At 36.7% G+C, this 23630-nt stretch overlaps 1 protein-coding gene across 2 annotated transcripts in view; it reads left to right on the top strand.

Moving 5' to 3' along the window:
• LOC129280743 (peroxidasin homolog) overlaps window positions 1–23630 on the top strand; it is a 121240-nt gene that overhangs the window by 69412 nt on the left and 28198 nt on the right. Inside the window, exons 2-5 of one of the 2 annotated variants that reach the window (XM_064112688.1) lie at window positions 13934–14077; window positions 14913–15056; window positions 17847–17918; window positions 23054–23223. In XM_064112688.1, the coding sequence (XP_063968758.1) occupies window positions 13934–14077; window positions 14913–15056; window positions 17847–17918; window positions 23054–23223 (530 nt within the window). The remainder of the gene's footprint in view (window positions 1–13933; window positions 14078–14912; window positions 15057–17846; window positions 17919–23053; window positions 23224–23630) is intronic. The other variant, XM_054916751.2, reaches the window with a different exon arrangement.

Here is a 23630-nt window from a genome sequence, read left to right on the forward strand (position 1 = left end):
ATCTAGTGAAAAAGAAATATTACCAATATACTATTATTATTATTTTATTATTATTTATTCGGCAAATAATATTCAAAAATACATTTCAATGTATACAATACAAAATAAGAAATATCAACCAGTGGAACGCCAGGGACAGAAAAAGTTAACTTAATTACTGTGGCATGAAGCCTCCTGTCCCAATTCCAATGGTTGATTTACAATATATATTAATAACTAAACAATAATAAAATACTCATAATTATAAATTATACTTGAATGAAGTCAAGATATAAAGCCTTTGCTCCACTGGTTGCTTGCTTGCAAGCATTCATGCTTTTGTAGCAATCAGATTAAAAATCACCACCACCAAATTAATGTTGATATAATGATACTGAGTCTATTGAGTCTGGACTCGCATCTAATGCCATTCCAAGTCATTCTGACAAATTTTTAAGAAGCTATTTATGCATAAAAGTGTAATTTTGTAAAATATGAACACCCAGTGTGAGACCTTCCTGGATTAATGATTATTCTTCGTTCTAGCTCAAAAGGGTGTAAAGCTCTCTGGCATGAGCAGTTCTTCAAATGAAGTTAAAAGCGGTAAAATGAGATTGATTATTTTATGGATTTGCTGCCATATTTTTAAAGAGAGAGATTAAGTTATCCATCGTCTAAATTCTGTATTTCAATCAGCGTTCTCTGGCCATTATTCTAAACCCTTTTGTAATTGAACCCTTTAATGGTGGCTGTGTTGACAAATCTAATATGGTTTCCCATTTGACTTCAAGAGCCCAAGTTAATCTAATTTAACCAATGTTCATGGTCATTTGATTTGTATTTGATGGTCTATTGATTGAATTACTTCTTGTAATTTGTCAATAATTGAGGGATGTGAGTCCAAATGTCTGTTCGAGTTGCCTTATTTTCCTCCTCTTTTTCTCTCTCGTCTACCCTGCATTCAAAGAATGAATGATACCACTGTTTAGGAACTGAAATGGTTCATGGACAATTAAACTCAAATTTGATATACTTTTGTAGCATACATCTGTGGTTAATTCACCCATGGAGCTACATGTACTAACCTATGTTCATGGTTTAGTAGCTACCTTGCACAGCTTTTTTATAGGAAAAATAACTTGTTAAGATAAATAAACTTAATAGTTTAATCTGATTTTTTTGGTCTTTTTGTTGTAAAGCATATTTTGGGCCTGGTAAATTCCCTAAAAGTGGTTGTCATAGTTCGGGTTCATTACGTAATATGAAGATATATGTCCTTATCTGTATGAAATTTTGAGGAGGGGGGTGAAAAACTTTTCAGAGATTTTCAAAGATTTTGGGAAAGAGCAAATTGTAGATTTGAGGCACAGATCTTTTTTAAAAGAGTATTTTGTTACTATGTTGGGATTGATTGAACCGGAAATACGTTCATCATTTAAACGCATATAGAATAAATGTAACATTTATGTTTCTCCAGAAACTCTCTTTTTGGAGGAACGTCCAAATGAAAACATACTTTTTGTACCTTCAAGATCCGGAGGTAGGCCTAAATAAAAATGAGAGAGGAAACAAACAAAAATTTAACACTATCAAATGCTTATGATTTTGGTCTGAAAAAAGGGGGAAACATAAAGGACCCTTTTTTAGATAAATTATCATATGATGAACGAGGGGTGTGGTATAGTTTGACATCTCATTCAACATTTCATTGGAAAAACAAATGGTGCAGAGGTCAAAGGAAATTAAGGGAAAATATGTGTCAAAAATAATTGTGCTTGAAGTTTTCTGATCAAATTACCATCCAAGGTGGGTCAATGATGAATGATGGGTAGATCTGTTCAGGGTGGGTAGAGATCGCTCTAAAAATATGTTTTTCTTGCATGATTTGAAACTATTCATGCAATGTTGACATGATAAGTGACATACAATTTGATGTGACATTGCATAGCGCCATGTTGATTGATGGAGGTAGAAAAGAATTTACTTGGAATCAAATATTATTAGGGTAATAAATTGTGCACAGCTAGGAAATATGGGAGAAAATAAAACAATGAAATGTATTACTACAATGTAAGCCATTCCAGGGTGCTACATAACTTTTTAGAAGCACTTGCCCTGTCGGGCAAGTAAATTTTTAAATAGTTGGAATATACTTGCCCGAAAAAATCCTTGAAAAAACAGTTTTACCTCTTCAAAAGAAAATATTGCGGTTTTATAAACCATTGACATTTTTTCTCTCTTTTGACATGAACTGATGTACCTTGTTCTTGCATTTCTTTTTTCAAAGTGATTTTATCTTGTCCGCCATGACCAAATTTAGGGTCAATAGATCATATCGACCCTAAATTTGGTCATTCTACTGTGAGGATTTTGCTTGCCTAATTTGGGCAATTAGTTTTGGTCTTTACTTCAAAACACTTGCCCGACTTTAACTTTTACTTGCCCGGGCAAGTGCTTATGTAGCACCCTGCATTCTTCATATAGGCCTAGCCATGTAGGCCTAAATTTGCACTCTTTGCCAATCCTGTTTCTCTTTTTAAATAGCATTTTCTGATAGAATAGGCAAACACCTTCAGGGTGTATTTACATCATGATGATAACAGTATTTTTTCCTCATTTATATGTTTGCTATTATGGAAGTCCATCTTGACCTCAAGCTGGTTTTAATAAAAGCAGAAAATAAAACAAAATATGAATGTAGGTTTTGACGAAAATTCATCAAGGGAGAAAGATTATTATGCTTTGCCAGTATACACAAACTTTTTACTAAAAGTCATGTTAAAAATTACCAATTGCATCGGCCTACCATTTTTGCTGTTATATCATTTTGTTAATTCTGTATGTTTTCAGCAATATTTGTGATAAAGTCTTATTCATGTTCAATCTGAATATTTTATTTCTTGCTGGTGTTTGGAAACCAAATATCAGTGTAACTATGTTTGTGGAGACCAACTAAAACATTGTGTAATTTAGAATAAAAACAATAATTTCATAAGCACTTTATTAGAGTACCGTGACCCTTGGCAGAAATATGTTTGATGGTGGCCCTTTTTTAAATTTACAGTGTCATTGGTTATTTCGAGGTTTTTTTTTTTTTTTTTTTTTTTTTTTTTTTTTTTTTTTTTGGGGGGGGGGGGGGGCTGAATGCCCATAGCCCCTACTTACCCCTTAGCTGCCTTGTATTTTGAATCAAGACACTTGAACATGTTTAGGCTCACTGATCAACTCATACTGTCATCCCTTGTCTGTGTACATGATATAGATTGATCAATGGCCTGTGCTTATCCTACTACCCTATACATGCTAAGGACATTTAAGGTCAACAGGTAAATGTGCTTACCACCTGGTTATCATAATACAACCCTATCATGCTCTGTTTATTACCCCCCTGCCTCTCCTTGGGGGCAGTTTAGCCAAGGTCAAAGGTCATGGTTTAGTCAGAACTGGTCAGAAGGCTTTCTACATCTATGCTCAATTGCAATTGGGTATATTGGTTTAGGCATGGAACCTCCCCAGGTTTAGGGTGGTTTCAATAGTCAATTTTCTTAAATACTGGAATCACAATAGGGCTGTCTGCACCAGCCCAAGTTTTTAAATTAGCATGCTATTTCTGATCAGACAAATTATCCCGATCTGAACAATCTCAAGATTATTTGTAATGGAGACGCAGTTATCGCTCTAGTTCGCAGGATTAATCTCGAGATTGCAATCCCAAGTCAATTTGGGATTATTTGCAAAATAGCGCGCTATTTTATGAATTATCCCGCTAATTTGCATAATTCGCAGGTGCAGACGCACTCAGGATTATTTATTCATGGCTTCAGACCATAATGCATTGATGCCTCGCTTGAGCAGGAATCGCTCTTCTTGCAATGGTGGAGACGGGGTTTCTGGAATCTCGAAGAGGGCCAATCGGGCTAAAATCTCAAGATTGAGCAAACTCGGGCTGGTGCAGCACTGCCTAATCTTGAATCAAATATCTAAAGGCCTGGTCCCATTGGCCAACAGACACAAACCTTGAACCTTGAACCTTGAAGAAGTACTCTCCCAAAAAGCGGACACGCTGTCCTGGAGAGAGTTGTGCTGTGTCAGGTGCTGCCAGTGCTTCAGGTGATTGGTGATCCTGTGGTGGTATTCTTGGTGCACTATATACAGTGTGCTAGGTGCAGTGTGTGGGTGGTGCGTGTGTGTCCCTCTTACAGCATCCTAAAGGGAGGGGGAGGCAACATTTGCTGAATGATAGGCAATGTTGCTCCCCGGAAGCCAGCTATAGAGGTGAAGTTACAGCAGCGTTTGGGAGAGTATTCCAAATACGGATGGTTCTTGGGAACATACTGTACATGTAGCAGTTCACTCTACAAAAAGGTTGGGTGTACTTGAGCTGATGTCCAGTGTGTTGTGAACGTTGTGGACGACGTATTTGTAACAGATACAGCGGACAAGCAAAATTTCTGGGTGGCTCCATCCGTTTTTATCCGCTCCAGACATTAGACAAAATGGGTGAACATTGAAATCACAGTGGACGGATGCTCGATGGATATAGAGCGTATGAAACGCGTATGCAAAGAGTACACAACGGATACATAACGTTTTCCAATGGATGGCAAGATTCTTTTCCATTTTACATCCTCTCTGCATCTGTAAGTGCAATGATAACTGGGGGCTAGCTTTCAAACGTTTTTCCCCATCAAATCTGATTCTCCCTTTAAGCCCACCCACTGTTAAATTTGACCTAGTAACTAAAAAGAGGTTAACTTGGATATCATATAGAGATTGTCTGCCATGGTCCTACAGAATTGGATTTCAAAAGGCACCTTTACAGCATTTCACGTTTGTGTTATGAAAGACATTGTTTAATCTTAGGACAAACAATTATGAATTACCTGAATGCAACCATGATTTGAACTTAAGTTTATTTGAACTACTTTCTCAATTACAAAATTGTTAATTGCACCATAGATCCATGATTGCACACAGCTAGATGATCATTGACACCGTTCTCACTACGTTCCTAAAACTAGTTTACTGGAAACCAGTTTAACTTGTAGTGAGAATGGACGAAGCGATCTTCCAAACCGGTTCAGAAAACCACCTCGCGATGTAGTTTTGAAGATCGCTTTGCCTCGTTAAACTGGGTTTAGCGTAAGTGAGGACACAACCGATCTTCACACATTTTGAGCCCGCTACTCCACACTCCACACGTAGCATGCCTACGCTGCGGTTTCAAATTTAACACGAAACGTGTCACCCCACTGAGAGCGTTTCCATAGCAACAAGATCGCTTTATGGGAAGTGATTTTGAAAACCACTTTCGAGTGATCAAATGGGAACACTTGCAAAGCGATCTCCGAAACTGGTTTCCTGAACCGGTTTCCAGTAAACTAGCTTTAGAAAGCATAATGAGAACGGTGTCATTGATAGCAATAGCTTTGCTAAAATTTGTGAAAGTACGCAGTATTCAAGGAGTCTAGAATGCATTGTTTGGATTCATTCACCGGCCTAATTAACAAACGGGTAATTTTCAACCCAGGGGTTATACCATGGTACCAGCGTCTTGTAGACGAAGGGATTTTTAAAAATTCATTCAATTTCCTTATTGCTTAATAGTATAGTTCAAAGACCTGTAGCTTGGTGTAATGTCAGGCTTTACAGGTTGTTTCTTACTGAAATCCTCAAAGTCCTAGCCTATTTATAAAAAATTCACAAAGGTGTGCTCTTAGTTTGGATTGGATTCAAAACATCTTGATACACTGAAACGTATCTTTATGTTTTCACCTAATCTCTCTCTTCTTCTAATACTCTTACTTGTAACCTGCATTGAATACTATATATGTCACTGAAGTTCATGTTTCGAAGGTTAAAGGTCAAATGGTCTCTGTTGGCGAGATGTCAGTTAGTAGGCTCAGTTACTTGACTTACTTCTCAATTACATGTCAATCAATCTTTGAAAATACACATCATTGGTACCACAAGATATTGTGCAGAACCACTATTGGATGTTGATGTGTCAATCGCCCTACACCAATAATGCAGGCCTATATGCCTAGCAACCTTTGGCAATCATCATTTCACACTTGCCACTCTCTACCCAGATGTATAATGGGTACCTGCATGGAGGTAGAAATCTATTGCAGTATGCCTAGTAATTGAATTTGGAAACTCCTGTTGGAAATTGGAATGCTCCCCAGTGAGTGGAAAAGTGCAAATATTCTGTGCGGTCAAGCCTTAGAGACATGTTTTGTGATATAAAGCGCTATACAAATAATGTTTTTTATTATTTTATTATTAATTCGATGTCCGGGCCTACTGGGTAATATTTGGAAAGTGCTTTGAGAACTAGTTCTGATTGAGCGCTATTTGGAAGCATACTATTATTATGTATCACCTAATAAGTCACTTTAATAAGAAGGATGAAAAAAAAGAGAGAATGACAAAAGACAAGGAATATATCAAAGATCTCCTACATTGCTCATTAGTCACTTTTATTTGAAGATGTATGGCAACAGAATACAAATGTCAAATCTCAATTCAGAGATCATTTTTCCAAATTGAGTTTACCTATGACCTATATCCATTCTTCTTGTATCTGGTCTTGACACCACTCAAGTTCAGTGAAGACCAAATCAACACCACTACAATTCTATCCTGGACCCTCCAATGTTTACAATGGAGTTTTTATAGTCTCACCTCCTCCAGACCTTATTACGTAGCCCTTTGCTTTTTACTATAAAATAAAGATGGGACTGTTTCTGCTCAAAAGAATAAGGCCTAATTAGTGCTGTCCAGACCGCTCTGAGTCGTATAACCTGTACCAATTCTAATAGTTGTATTTGATTCAAAGTACCTTTAATAGTGATCAGATCCTGAAAGCGATATAGCTCTGTCTTAAAAATGATTTTGAGTCTTAAGCAATTTCAGCATATTTGTTATTTTCATTTTGATCTGAATGAATTACCCCCCCCCCCCGTCTAGGCGGAACAAGAACAATGAAGCTCATTAGGTGATCACAACCCATTCTAACTGAGGGGCATGCACTGATTATCTTGTCTTGTCTTGTAAATACTACACTTGAACGCCTCAAAGAGGCTATAGACGTGCTTGCCATTCATGCAATCGCTGCCACTATATACTTCTTTTAATTAGCATGTTTTTAATTAGATTACAGTGGGAATTTGACATTGATTTTGTTGCAATTTATTCCTAATTTTGTGATTTAATTAAAACCTTGCTGCAATTTGTGACGAACTCTGAGATGCTGAGAATTGTCTGAAATGAGTTATAGGCCTACATGTACTTGCTGTACAACCTAACCCCCCCCCCCGTTATTTGTAAACTTTCTTATATTGAATAATACATTATTAATTGACCTTATATTTTTGTTTTGGGGTAGGGTACTTCCATAAGTTCAGCTTTATTCTGTTAGATGTAAGCGTGTCTAGTAGTGTAGAATATCTTTGGCTTCACTTGGTTAGTTTTGGTTACATTCTCAGTGTAAAGTTATTATTAAGCAAGTAAAGGATCACTTCTCTAAGTCACTGGCCTACATTGGAAGTTTACCATAAAGATTAGGAAGATTTATGGCATAGAAAACTTGTATGATTTCTGGCTCAAATATCAGCTACTCAATCAGACTAGGTTTTGGGATTGGCCTTTGCTTGACCCTCTAAGCATGCAGCCTGTAGAAAGAAAGACTGTGGGGAAGATGGCCAATGCAACCTTTCGTGAATTGGGGAAATAGTGTCCGCATCAGGCCTTTCTGCTATATTGCTGTACACTGGTGTCGCTAGTAGTGAAACAAAAAAAAAGGAAATAAAATTGTTACAGAGCCGTTTGTTGGTTGGACTGATACAAGCAAGCATAATTAGTTTATGTAATAGAAGTTGAAGAGAAAGAAAAATCAAATATAAGTTTGTTTCTGAAGTTAAAAACCCCTTTATTGATAAAACTGTAGACCTTATTTTTTAGTTGAATAAGTTGCGTAAGAGTGTAGGCCCAATGTATGTGACTATCCCTTCTGGATCTGGATTATTGCTGTAGTATGCTGTAAAGCGCTTTGAGCCGTTATGGAAAAGTGCTATATAAAAACTAGCTATTATTATTTTTTTTTTTTTGGTGAAAACTAATAGGCTTATTCATTGACTGGGAAAAGTTTCAAAGGGGCTACACCTCTTTTGGGGTAAAATTTACCAAAATAAGAAATTTGTGATTTGTAGGCCCCTAATATATTATTGAACTTACAGAAGTAGGATCATATATTCAGCCTCAAGGATGGGTTAAATTCTGCAGTTGGCTGGTAGTGCTTTTGATTATTCTTCCAACCTGGTTGTGAAGTGCGAAGAGTCTTCTTGTAGAAGTTGATTCCCATAAGAAATTCAAATTGCTGTATTTTATGCTTAATTTTAAAGGAAAATGAGTGCTTAAATGGGAAATTGCCAATTCGTCCATCAACATTTCATCTAACTACCATTTGGTCCAATCATTACTTCGTCTAATCACCATTTCGTCTATGACCATTTTGTCTCATAACTACATGTAGTTTGTCTAATATCTTTTCCATTTTTTTCATTTTGCACAATTAACTTTTTAGTCCAATTAGACCAAATATTATATATGGTAAAATGGCTATTGGACCAACTGGTTATTAGACGGAATGGCATTTAGTAGACTAAATGAAGGTAGACCTTGTGGTGAGTGGACAAACTGATGACCGGGCATGGTGGCCCAATGGTAGAGCGTCCGCCTCATGAACGGGAGGTCGTGGGTTCGATCCTCGGCCGAGCCATACCAAAGACTTATAAAAATGGGACCTTCTGCCTTCTTGCGAGACGCTCAGCATTTAGATTGGAGAAGGGTAATAATAACATATTATATTATGCAGGGCCCGCTGGTAGAGCAGTTTCCTAACTGAAGTGGCTACCCTGGGTAAATAAAACGTTATTATTATTTTTTTATTATTATTTTTTATTATGATAGACCAAATGATAGTAGATGAGTTGGCAATCGGACGAATTGGCATTAGACAAATTGGAAATAAACCCTTAAATGGATGGCTTATTATATTCACTCGCGTTCGTAATCACTCGCGTCGCGTTGGTAATCACACGCGTTTTTGATTTTTTGCGATTTTTTTTTTCATTTTGGTGTGATTTTTTTTCTAACGGTGTCTTCAATGGGACAAACACGCTGGGAAAATAAAATGAAATTGAAATTCGAGTTTCGTTTTAAGCCGGCAAGTGCCTTAAATAAGATGTACTCGACTATTGTTTTAACATAACAAACAAGCAAATCAGCCATGTGGCTCAACTAACTTAGAATAGATCCGGACTTCTACTGTGTCTATACGAGGACTCCGAGTCGGAACTTGCCATATCTGCCACATCGATATTACATTGTATCATTCCCATATATATGCGGACATGCCTGCATGCAATGGCCTCAAGGCGGCCGGACCCGGCCGAGGTCGGACACGACGTGCATCGGTAGCATGGAGCAAGCTAACGTGAGTCTAGCTGAGTTAGATCCCACGTTACATATGAGGCGCCGATTGTACCAATATTATATAGAACAATTATTTGTTACATAATCATTATTCATTAAATAATAACTATTATTTATATATAATTTATATTCTATTTGTAAATAATTACTATTATATAAAATAACATTTCTAATTATTTATATATAATTCCAAGTAATACTTCATTATTTGTAAATAATAATAGTTCGACATTCTATTATTTATAAATAATGATTATTTGTTTTTCATTATTTATAAATACTGATTGTTTGTTTTTCATTATTTATAAATAATGATTATTTGTTTTTCATTATTTGTAAATACTGATTGTTTGTTTTTCATCATTTATGAATAATGATTATTTCTTTTTAATTATTTGTAAATAATGATTATTTTTTTTCATTATTTATGAATAATGATAATTTGTTTTTCATTATTTATGAATAATGATAATTTGTTTTTCATTATTTATAAATAATGATTATTTGTTTTTCATTATTTATAAATACTGATTGTTTGTTTTTCATTATTTATAAATAATGATTATTTGTTTTTCATTATTTGTAAATACTGATTGTTTGTTTTTCATCATTTATTAATAATGATTATTTCTTTTTAATTATTTGTAAATAATGATTATTTTTTTTCATTATTTATGAATAATGATAATTTGTTTTTCATTATTTATGAATAATGATAATTTGTTTTTCATTATTTATAAATAATGATTATTTGTTTTTCATTATTTATAAATAATGATTATTTGTTTTTCATTATTGATAAATAATGGTTATTTGTATATAAATAACGATTATTTGTATATAATGGCAAACTGTAAAAATCGTTTATAAATAATGATTATTCATAAATAATGGGATATTCAAACAAAAATGTTATTTATAAATAATGAAACACGATGAATTTTCATTATTTATAAATAATGGGAAACTCAACAAATAATTTATAAATAAAGAAATGTGCACTGGCATTGTTAATAGATAATTATCATTTACAAATAATAGAAAACTTGACAAACTTATTTATAAATAATAAAAAAACGAATTGCAATTATTCATAAATAATGAAGTATGCAGTGTCATTATTTATAAATAATGAAACACAAAAAATATTATTTATAGATAATGAAAAACAAATAATCATTATTTATAAATAATAGAATGTCGAACTATTATTATTTACAAGTAATGAAGTATTACTTGGAATTATATATAAATAATTAGAAATGTTATTTTATATAATAGTAATTATTTACAAATAGAATGTAAATTATATATAAATAATAGTTATTATTTAATGAATAATGATTATATAACAAATAATTGTTCTATATAATATTGGTACAATCGGCGCCTCATATATAACGTGGGATCTAACTCGGCTCGACTCACGTTAGCTTGCTCCATGCTACCGATGCACGTCGTGTCCGACCGCGGCCGGGTCCGGCCGCCTTGGGGCCATTGCATGCAGGCATGTCCGCATATGGGAATGATACGATGTAATATCGATGTGGCAGATATGGCAAGTTCCGACTCGGAGTCCTCGTATAAGACACAGTAGAAGTCCGGATCTATTCGAAGTTAGTTGAACCACATGGCTGATTTGCTTGTTTGTTATGTTAAAACAGTAGTCGAGTACATTTTATTTTAAGGCACTTAATTGCCAGCTTAAAACGAAACTCGAATTTCAATTTCATTTTATTTTCCCAGCATGTCTGTCCCATTGAAGACACCGTTAAAAAAAAATTCATAACGCGAGTGATTACGAACCCGCACGCGACGCGAGTGATTATAAACTGCCAAATGGATACCCATTTCTTGGGCGTAACATCTGTGCTTCCTTTACTTTACAGAGAGCTCTCTGCTTCCAAAACCTTACCTTGAAAGAATTGGTCACAGAAAATATTGACATTAGGTGGAAGGGGACAATATATGTAATATATATCATGTAAGGTGACATTTATGAATGAGATCTGTTTGTATTGGTCAATCCTAGAGATTTCTCTTGTCAACCCTTGACCTCTGTCAGGTCAAGGTCAAATAAATTGAGTTACAAACACAGTCATAAAGAGACATCAGTGTGATCAAATCTGGAAATAAACAGAAACCCCATCCACACTGGACTATTTATCTTAAAACTTAAACATTTGTTCTGAAATTCTGATGAAGGAAATCTTTAATTGTGAAATAAAGAGATTGAAATGAGTAACAACTAGTTTGAATGAGTTCTATGTGAATATTTTTTGTTAAAATGCATTAAAAAATAAACATGAAATAAAATCTACCCTTGAAGTAGTCTCCGGGTACAGACCCCAAGTGTTAAAAGCGCCAATGGTATCGCATCCCATTCAGAAATTCAGCCCATATAGTCTCAGAATTCAGACTTTCAAAACTGAGGAATTGTGCTCAGATATATTTTGGAAGTAAACTTTTATTTGCCAGTTTCTCTTTATCACAAAGGATTATAAGCTATGGATGTGTACATGTTTTTATTTTACCTTGTGTCTTTCTCTGCAATCAATCACTTCATGTGAATTTGAAAGTATAGAATTTGTGGAGTAATATATGGAGATGAAATGTAGGCCTATTGGATTGAAGAAAACAACTTTGGGGGCATACAAGAATGTCCATTCATATCTTGATCTGGGTGTAATAAATCATGAGGTTTAGGCTTTTCATTGTCCATCTGAAATGATGACTTTTACAATTTGACCTTGACTTTCTCAGGTCCATTGATCATTCACACATGTTCTACTGTGTCAGTCAGCCAGACCCTTGGCTCTTGCTGTGTTTTTAAAGGGGAAGTTCACCCTAACAATATTAAAAAGTTGGTATTAGTAAATGAAGAAAAATCTAATAGGGCCGAAGCATAGTTCACAGTATTATCAATTATATCAAAATCACTTGTATTAAACTTATGTTACGAAATTTGAAATTTTTGCTTGATTTTACAAAAGATTTATTTTGAACATCCTGGTATCTATGATAATAATAATGATAATAACGGTATATTTACTCAGGGTAGCCACTTCAGTTTTGAAAACTGTTCTCCCAGCGGGCCCTGCTAATACCTGGCTAAGCTAGGCTATCTATTCAGGTGCTTTTGAGGAATTACTTCCTGTCAGTACCCATTTACCTTACCTGGGTCGAGTGCAGCACACCGTGGATGAATTCCTTGCTGTAGGAAATTACGCCATGGCTGGGATTTGAACCCACAACCCTCTAGGCGGTGCTGCACCATCCCGAGTTTGCTCAATCTCGAGATTTTAGCCCGATCGGCCCTCTTCGCGATTAATCTCGAGATTCAAGAAACCCCGTCTCCACCATCGCAAGAAGAGCGATTCCTGCTCGAGCGAGGCAACAAGCCCAATATTCCGAGCATGCGCACTTTCGGATCTTGGAGTTTCAACAGCCCGCGCTTTTGAATAACTTCCCGCGATATGCAATCAAATACATGTAGGCTACTCCTTTCTCTAGCACTTTCGCCGAATTCGACAAGTGTTATGCGACAATCCTCTCAGCTCAGCCGCGCTCAGCGAGTGAAGAAGTGATGTATTCTTCGTTAAATATGATGGCGGAGAAGGAGGCAACGACAGAGAGAGAGGGAGAGAGAAAAGGAGGAGGAAAGAATGCTATTTGCTCACATTTTGCGAAGGCCAATACGACGACACTGCTGTCAGTGTTGTTATTGACTATGACCATCGTCGATAAATGAGTGCCTCCCCCATATCCATAGGTCTGGTCTCTCCCAAAATCCATTCACTGTTGGGACACCATCGTTGCTGATTGGGGAATTGATGAACGCTATTCGCGATAATTTCTATTCGCGTGTATAAAATAGACTTCCGCACGTGTCTATGTTCTGACCAAGGCGGAAGTGGAACGCGAATTGCATTATGGACTGACGTCATGAATAAATTACCCCGAGTCCAATCTCGAGTGCGTCTGCACCTACGAATTAGCGGGATAATTCGTAAAATAGCGCGCTATTTTGCAAATAAACCCGAGTTGACTTGGGATTGCAATCTCGAGATTAATCCTACGAACTAGCGCGATAATTGCGTCTCCACTGCAAACATTCTCGAGATTTTTTAGATCGGGATAATTTGCCGGATCAGAAATAGCGCGCTAATTTGAAAACTCGGGATGGTGCAGACGGCCCTTCTGTTTCAAAGTCCGGAGACTAATCCACTGGGCCACGATGCTCCACTTTTATGCAAATGAGAGAACTGATAATGTCACTAGTCTCTTGTCATTCATTGTAACATTTTCAAAAATTGAAATAATGTTAATGTTAATAATTATAATGATGTTCAAATAAATTGTGAGTGGATGCCATGATCAAGAACATAGATGCTTTTTTAATTTCTGCTTTGTTTTTTACATTGATGTTATTTTTTCTCTTTGATTTCTTCTACAGAGATCTGAGGTTTAATCAGATTAGTGAAATTCCAACGGGATCGTTCCGAAATCTACCAAACGTCAGTACCTTACTTCTTAATAACAATAACATTAGGAGGATACACAGAGGGGCATTCTCAGGCCTAAGACACCTCAAATATTTGTAAGTAATATTCTGTTCTTTTAGTACTTTAATTTGATTCTGAGTACTTATAATTGTAAAAAGTTAAAACCTGCACTGAGATGACAAAATAATGAAGGACAATTCATTTGATTTGAATGAATTTGAAGACATGAACCCAAGATTTTTTTTTTTGATGAAGTGATCAATAGATTTCCCCTGTACAAAAACGCCATGAGGGATACAACCACCCTGACTGCGATTTCAATGCGCACGGTCAGTCAAAATGTCGTATTGCTTTTCACTTGCAAAGTCAATGCCATGTTGATGGCCGCGTACGACGGTTTGGGTGACCGCACGCATTGAAATTGCGGCCAGTAAAAAAGTTGTATCGCTCTGCTACAGTACACGTTTCCAATGGGATTTGCGCATTTTATTAAAAAATTGTCATCGCTGTGAAAATCGCCTCATATCTCAGAAACTAAAATAAATTGCTGCCTAAAAATTTAGCTATAAATATAGAAAAGGACTTGTACTTTCATTTTCTGCAAAAATCTAAAAATCGATTAACAAAAAAACAAAAACAAAAATTGACTGATAGACGGTTCGGATGAACGCCGACGACTTGTTCAATTAAGCTTATGAATGAAATACACAAAATAAATCATGCATTTTATATGAAGATTACCTATAAGTTATGACAAAGAAATGCAGTTATTAATATCATCAATAATGATTATTGCTTTGTAACTAAAAAATTTCAAATTGTTTCTATGTGGTTTAAGAGAAATGAAATATAGACAATATTGAAAATTGTATTAATATTGTACTGAGCACTTGTTGAGATGTATGTGATATTCTTGTGCTTTTCTTACAGATATCTTTATAAAAACAGGATTGCTGACATTGAGGATAGGGCATTTGAGGGGCTGAATAATTTGGAGCAGCTTTATCTTTACTCCAATCAGCTCAAGAAAATACCTCCAGGAACATTTAGTAACCTTCCTTCACTAGAAAGGCTGTAAGTCCACTTTGAATCATTGTTGCATATTCACTCTAAGCTTTCACCCCTTGAGCGCAAGGAAGTCTTATGTTGGTGTACTATACAATCTTATTTCTGCAGTGTCAAATTTGACTTGGATTGGGGTTGGCTAGGGGTCGACTCTGTTGTGAGTCAAAATGATTTGTTTTTGAGTTACTTGGACATAGGAGTTGAGAGATTTTCCAGCTTATGCCATAACCATCCGAGTCACATTAATTCAGAATCTGATCGGCTTTAAATTGGAATAGAGTTGATTTTAGAAAGTGGCATTCAAAGTCAAATTTTACATTGTAAAAATAAGAAAAGTGTGGTTCATAAGGCTTTTTATCGGTCAAGCATGACTTGAATTCAAGAACCAAACCGGAATCTCAAGAAAAATATAGGAATTGTATACTCAGCGTCAAAGCTCGTTACTTACATGATGAGATTCTCAATGCGATGAGCCCATTCTGATTAATGCCATGATACTCATATTGGTTCTCGCTAATCTAACTCATTCTTAAATTCATGTGGTAATAATTTATGAGACATTGCCTCATTGCCAATTTTCAACATTCATTCATAATCCATTATTAATTTTGTCATGACTATTAGGTTTATAATTGTAATTCATATCTAGGGGCCCCCATAACTCAAATCTTAGTAAGGATTGTAGAACCAATTGTTTATTATTGATTGCATTGGCAAAAATGGGCAATCAATTGTAAAATTTAAGCATATGATCAATGTTTTGTGTTCTGGGGCTCAGGTTATGATAATCTCAGAAGAAACCACTTCAAAATTCATAATATTGAAAATTTTGCAATGCACTGTTTTTTCTTCATTTAGTTAATGACATCTTAGAACCACAAATGGCAGTTTGATAAAAAAAACTTTCAAATTTTAAGGGGACTTGCATGGCTATTTATGTTTCAAATATTCCTAAATCTAGGATCATTTAACAAAGTTTATGAACTTATTAGAATCTAATTGAGTTGAGCAGTTAATCCTTTATATTTTAATCAGTGAAATTATACAATCTAGAAGTGATTAGTAAATATATTTTTCTTCCTCATAATGACTTTGCTTCTTTACATAGTTTAAGATGCATTTGCCAGAACTGATTATACCTATATATGCTAAAGGTTGCACAAGTAAACTGCATATTGATCGTATTTATGCTCTTGATTTTGTTATGATAACGTAACCTTTTGCATTGAAAATGTATCAAATTAACTTAAGTCGCTTACTCAAACAATACATGTAGTCTTAGCCATTTTTGTCTCACCTGCATAGCAGAGTGAGACTATAGGCGCCGCTTTTCCGACGGCGGCGGCGACGGCGGCGGCGGCGGCGTCAACACCAAATCTTAACCTGAGGTTAAGTTTTTGAAATGACAGCATAACTCAGATTGTATATGGACCTAGTTCATGAAACTTGGCCATAAGGTTAATCAAGTATTACTGAACATCCTGCCTGAGTTTCATGTCACATGACCAAGGTCAAAGGTCATTTAGGGTCAATGAACTTAGACCATGTTGGGGGAATCAACATCAAAATCTTAACCTAAGGTTAAGTTTTTGAAATGTCATCATAACTTAGAAAATATATGGACCTAGTTCATGAAACTTATACATAAGGTTAATCAAGTATCACTGAACATCCTGCATGAGTTTCACATCACATGACCAAGGTCAAAGGTCATTTAGGGTCAATGAACTTTGGCCGAATTAGGGGTATCTGTTGAATTACCATCATAACTTTGAAAGTTTATGGATCTGATTCATGAAACTTGGACATAATAGTAATCAAGTATTACTGAACATCCTGTGCAAGTTTCAGGTCACATGATCAAGGTCAAAGGTCATTTAGGGTCAATGAACTTTGTCCAAATTGGGGTATTTGTTGAATTACAGCCATAAATTTGAAAGTGTGTTGGTCTAGTTCATAAAACTTGGACATAATAGTAATCAAGTATCACTGAACATCCTGTGCGAGTTTCAGGTCACATGATCAAGGTCAAAGGTCATGTAAGGTCAAAGAACTTTGGCCACGTTGGGGGTATTTGTTGAATTGCCATCATATCTCTATAAGTGTATTGGTCTAGTTCATAAAACGTGGAAATAAGAGTAACCAAGTATCACTGAACATCTTGTGTGAGTTATAGTAGTTTTCAAAATCAGCACTGCTGCTATATTGAATCGCGTGATGCAGGTGAGACGGCCAGAGGCATTCCACTTGTTTCTAGTCTCAGTTACGTTTACTTAGTTGGTAACTAGCTAACTAAGACCGAATTTAAACCTTATATATTTAATATAAACTTTTTTTTATTCTTAAGAACAAAAACTTCAAGATTCAAATAAAATTGAGAGTTTTGATTGGTGACTTATCATGACCAATCAAGAATCATCTTAATCCCCTGTGTTTTAGATTTTTTTGCACAATCTATGAGCGCTCTTTTCTTATTTTGAAAATCTTACAGAAAAAAATTGTAGGCTTTCTATTAAGCTGCATGTGTAATGTTATTTTTTTCGCAAATATGTTTGTTTAATATAGGAGGTGGATATTATGAAACTGCCCGTGATAGATGGCATGTCATTATTTTTTTCGTAAGGCCAATGTCGATTTCTCATCATTTAGAAAAAAATAAATTTTACTTTGTAGATTGAACTCCAAACTTTGGTTTTTAGTGATCATTGAGACAATGAATAAAGCCATTGAATAAAATCATTATCATCATAATCTTTATTTTTGTTTAAAGTACTAACCTATTGCTTGCTACTTTTGCAGGTTTTTGAACAATAACAATATATCCATACTTGAGCCTGGCACGTTCTACGGACTAGGGTCGTTAAAAAGATTGTAAGTTTAACCACCATGTTTTTGTCTTTTGGTTTCGTTTGTGTTTGTTGTCTGCTGGGGTTCCAAAGGGTTTTAAATTATTTGGATGATTTCATTATTTCTTCTTTTCTCATAATCATTTTTATGAAAGAAAAATAAGTTTCTTTTTAATAATATTCTAAACCCTTTGATTTCTTGGCAGATGATGGCATGTTTTTTTTTTTTTTTGGATAATTCTTTTGCATGGAATAATTTTTGCATCCGAGCATGATGTGTGCAATGCTGCCTGTTCTTACTTTCATAACAATTTAACTGTGATATTAACTTCATTGTGATTGTTACATTTCAACTTGTTTAGTCATGGTTGTGCATTCCTTTGCTTTTTAGATAATGTGTGCATTATACAAGTTTGAATAGTTCATTGACCTTTCCCTGGTGATTCCCCTAAAATGTGTGCCTACCGCCTGTCTCTTGATCCTTACCTCCCCTATCTGTCCCTTAACGTGACTCCTACTCTCATTTTGATCCTTGCCCCTTAATCCTGACTTGCGCCCTGTTCGTGATCTGTGCCATTTGCCTGACATCTGCCCCTTAATCCTGACTCCTGCCCCTTAATCCTGACTCCTACCCCTTAATCCTGACTCCTGTCCCTTAATCCTGACTCCCACCCCTTAATCCTGACTCCCACCTCATATTCATGCCCCTTAATCCTGACTCCTACCCCTTAATCCTGACTCCTGCCCCTTAATCCTGACTCCTGCCCCTTATCCTGACTCCTACCCCTTAATCCTGACTCCTGCCCCTTAATCCTGACTCCTTCCCCTTAATCCTGACCCCTGCCCCTTAATCCTGACTCCTCCGACTTCTGCCCTTAATCCTGACTCCTGCCTCTTATCCTGACTCCTGCCCCTTATCCTGACTCCTACCCCTTAATCCTGACCCCTGCCCCTTAATCCTGACTCCTTCTCCGACTTCAGCCCTTAATCCTGACTCTCACCCCTTATTCTTGACTCCTGCCTCATAATCCTGTCTCCAGCCTTAATCCTGACTTTTATTAACACTGACTCCTACCCCCTTATCCTGACTCCAACCCTTAATCCTTGCTCCTTCCCCTAATCCTGACTCCAACCCTTAATCATGCCCCTTATTCCTGACTCCTGCCCCTTAATCTTGATCCCTTTCCATAAATCCCATTCCCTACCCTGACACATGCTCTCTTTTCCCTTTCCTGCCCCTTAATCTTGACCCCTGCCCTTCACCTAGCCATGTCCTTCCCCCTTATGCCATAGCCTCCTTCTGCCCTTACCCATCCCCTTATCTTTATCTCCTTACACCTGTCCCAGCATAGCTGTCTCTTGCACCTCTCCCCTGCACCATAATGTACTCATGTCACCTGACCATTATCATCTCTCCTGCCCTGTCCTACCCCTTTCTCCTTTCCTGCCCCTGACCTTGACCCTCTCCATGACCCCACCCGTGACCCTGGTTATGCACTTGACCCGAATCTTACTCATGAGATTACTGATCCTACTTCTACCTAGCTCAAAGAGGTTAGAAAACTAGACATATTTCCCTGGAATATTCCTTTTGTACACATCTGAATGGGGACACTGCGCAAAGTCATAAATCATTCAAAATTTCCCCCACTCCATTCTATGCAGATTCCAATTATTATCAGAGATTGTTACAAAATCAAACTACATTAATAAAAAAAACCCTTATCATGGGTCATTGCTATAAGTCAGTTCATAGTTTGCTACTGGATTCTTATGACGTCATCGTGTCATAGGTCAATTGTACATTATTCCCCCAAAATACGGCCGGTAAATTCGTGCGTGTGCTTCCTTTATTGTATTATGTATGTATTATCGATCCTTCGCCGTGCATTCTCTGCTTATTATTTATCGAAAATTCCTTCAAGAGCTATCGAAATGGATGAGGAGGAGGCTCCTTCGATTGATGACATCCGTTTGTGGACTGTGCCACGTCTAAAAGACTTTTTGAGGCAGCGGAGATCCGGAGACTGAAGGTTTCAGGACGGAAAGACGAGCTGGTCGCCCTTGCTTTTCTGTTTTGCAGTCACCAGAGCTAGTCTCTGTAACGCAGACTTACGCCGGGCCCTCAGCCAGAGGGAGTGGGTCGATCACGGACCTCCTCCGTGTTGAAGATGGAACTCTCCTGCCTGATCCGAGCACCCTACTGATTGGGAGACAGAAACTTTTGCCATAACAAAAATGGCCGCCTACAATGGCATTTGATCTCCATGCCTACCTGACAAACATTGATGACATCCCATTTCGAAAAAGACTAATGTCTGAATACATGGGGCACTGCATCTAGTTTCGCCCAGGTTTTGCCAAGATTCGTACAAACACTGCAAACATCCACGTAAAAAAAAAAAAATATGAACACTTCTCAAATTGAAAATGCCTAAAAAGCCAAAACAGTACTTTACTAGTAGGTAGTTCAGATCAGATTCCGAGTATAAAATAAAGTTAATAAACTATAAAGAACCACTTCCGATGTTTTTGTTGACTGCTGTGGTGATCTGCTCAGCTCAGCTGGCTCGGATTTGATTTTATGTACAATTGACCTTTGGAAAAGTTCGTGACCGAATCATGCGCATGCGCAGTGCCTAACTACGAACTGGCTTATTACTCTTCTGCAAATATTCCCCACAGGAGGTGTATTCAGACCACCTTAATCACCAGAATACCTGTTAAATTGTGAGTACTTGTTCTGGCTGAAAAATAGTCAATTACTTTTCACATTCATACTTACCCGAAGCAGACTCTTCCGGGGTAAGCCCTCAAAGTTGTAAGCATGTACAGTATGCTCCTATTAGCAGGCAAGGCGCCCGATTCAAAATCGTTAGCTCAGCAGTCCTATGGCACCTACATGTACTACTCGCTGGTATGAAAAAAATATTGTAATATGCTTTCACATTGCCTTAATACATGTGACCTTTGAAAAATCTTTGCGAAAGTTCTCATATTTCGGCAAATACTATTTAGCAGGGATATTACCAATATATTGCTTTCACATTGGCAAAAATATCTGGTATTTTTAAAATTGGGATGGATCATAGTAAATTTCTTGGTCAGAGTATACCTGGAGCTGACACACTTTGAGGTGGTCTGAGTAAGCCTAGGGATGTTACTATCATGGACCCTACCTAGTCTGTAGGCACAGACCCTCATTGGATCAACAAGTGTGCCTCCACGCAAAGACTAGCACATACAAAACCTGCTGTTCCAAAACTGAGCGAGAGAGCCTTCAGTACACAAGGCATGAGTAGGCTGCACATTCAGACCCTTAACTCGAGTGAAGGGTTTGCCCAGCAGACTAGACCCTACCCATGCTTCTATTTTAGCAGGTCCAAAGCTTTTCTGACTCAGATATTTGTTCCCCCTTGTGTGTGCCCAAATGTGCATCATAACAAAAGATTTGAAACATGATATCTAGAGGGGCTGAGAGGTTACTCAACTTTTGGTAGGAGGTAAATAGTAGCAGACATATTCAGGCTCAGATAATGTGTTCACACCATTACAGGGAAGCGTTACCTGAAGCGACTTGTCAGTGATTTTCCATTCATGACTGGTTATAAGCCACTGAAATGTTTGTTGTTAGCTACTGAAATACATGCATCTAATTGGACAAAAACAATTTTGTCAGTGAAAGACAAGATGCTTTGTGAATTGCTTACTATGAATCTAATACCAGACTAAAGTTCAAATGAAGAAGAGATTACCAACATTGATATAAACAAACAAAACTGTTTTTTTTTACTTCAAACAATGGGACTAAATTGTGACCTTTTCTTTGGTCAAATTTTGACTATTAAAATAGATTTCACAATCTTTGCACACGTCTTGTTGGTAAAAAAATGTTACTAACTATACTGAATGTCCTATATTTGAAGAGAACCAATATTGAAAAAATGTGGATTTTTTTATCCAGTGAAGTTGGTTTGTAGAAATACACTATAATCCCCTGCGAACATCTGGGGTCATATAATAGATTCCTTTGTCTGTAATATATACATGTTTCTGTATTTCTGACATCACTTAAAAAGCATTTGCAGTAGAAACAACAGTATCCTGGGGAGAAATATTTTCATAAAAGCATGTAGTGATTGATCAAAGAAAATAATATTGGGAGATTTGGGCGAGGCTCTGCATGCCGGCTGTAATGTGTATAAAAATTGTGAAAATAAGCAAACTAAAAAATGGAACTGTTTAATATCCTTTACCCCAATTTAGCTGAAATTTTTAGTGTTTTTCCTTTTTTATTATCATGATTTAATCAACTCAACTTTTTATTGGTGTGGAATTGACTTTGATAATAATCTGATACAGTGAAAGACTCAACCATGGCTAAAATCAATTCATTTATTCTGGGTGTGGTGGAGTATACATCTTTCATGGTGATACGGATAGAATCTTGAGAGAACATTTTTATTATTAAAGATGGTGTTCTTTAGGGGAATGTAACACTTTGCAGATGGAATTGTGGTTCTTAGGCATGTTGATTTCTTAAAAATGTTTCCCTTAAACGTCTTTTGGGGAAAGAATCTTTAATTTGATTTATCCTTTTCCAAGGGTCACGTTTCTTAAAACCCTTACTGTTTTTTGTTTTACTGTGTTATAGCTTCTGTCTTTCTGTCTTCCTGTCTTTCTGTCTTCCTGTCTTTCTGTCTTCCTGTCTTTCTGTCTAATAATCTTCACATATTTCAATCTATCCTTCAATCCATAACAGAGTGCAACTATGGGTGCCCCTTTTCTGATGGCCTTGATGGTGTCAACATTGAAATTATACCATGGCCAATTTTTTGAAATGTCATCTCAACTTAGAAAGTATATGGATCTAGTTCATGAAACTTGGACAAACCTACAGGCGATTGAAATATCCCATTGGAGTTGCTTATCCTGCTCCAAGTACATATATGCCATTCTGAATGTCAATCTGAGAAAAGTTGTAGCAGCGGCGGCGGAACGTCAGGCTCATACACTGAAAGTGGAGGGGCACAAATTGTTTGGCAGACAAAAGTTGCCCCTCCACTTTCTTTGTCCAAGCCTGATGTTCTGCTGCCTCTGAGTTGTAGGGATACTGTGTGAACCATTATCACATTGTTTCTTGCTTTTATTTTCCTTCAGACGACTGGATTCAAACCAGCTTATATGCAACTGTAAACTCCTGTCACTTATTCAGATGTTATCTCTCGCAAGCCGGCGTAGAAACACACAGGCTGCTGCAACTTGCCACTTCCCTGAGACACTACGAGGGCGCAATTTGGTCGACCTAACCCCAGAGGAGCTTAACTGCCGTAAGTATATTGGGAAATTTGGGAAATGGGGCATGAAGGAGAATATAATAATAATTATAATCATGATAATATGGTCTATTTGGATAGCACAGCTACTATAATTGCGTATGCTCTACTGCGCTTTATACCTGATATCATTGTTACCCCGGCTGTAGTTGAGCCGTATGTATAATTGCTCAAGCATTCAAGGAATTTCTTTTTACCGGGTACCATTTCACCTTACCTGGGTCGAGTGCAGTACAATGTGGGTAAATTTCTTGCAGAAGGAAAACATGCCAAGGCTAGAATTTGAACCTACGTCCCTCAGATTGAAAGATGAGTATCATAACCACTAGACCACAGCCCCCCCACTAAAATATAAAAAGATGTACAAGTATTAAACCTATATCTTTTAATGATACTCCTAT

Source organism: Lytechinus pictus, chromosome 17 (genome assembly GCF_037042905.1).
Source record: "Lytechinus pictus isolate F3 Inbred chromosome 17, Lp3.0, whole genome shotgun sequence".
NCBI lineage: Eukaryota > Metazoa > Echinodermata > Echinoidea > Temnopleuroida > Toxopneustidae > Lytechinus > Lytechinus pictus.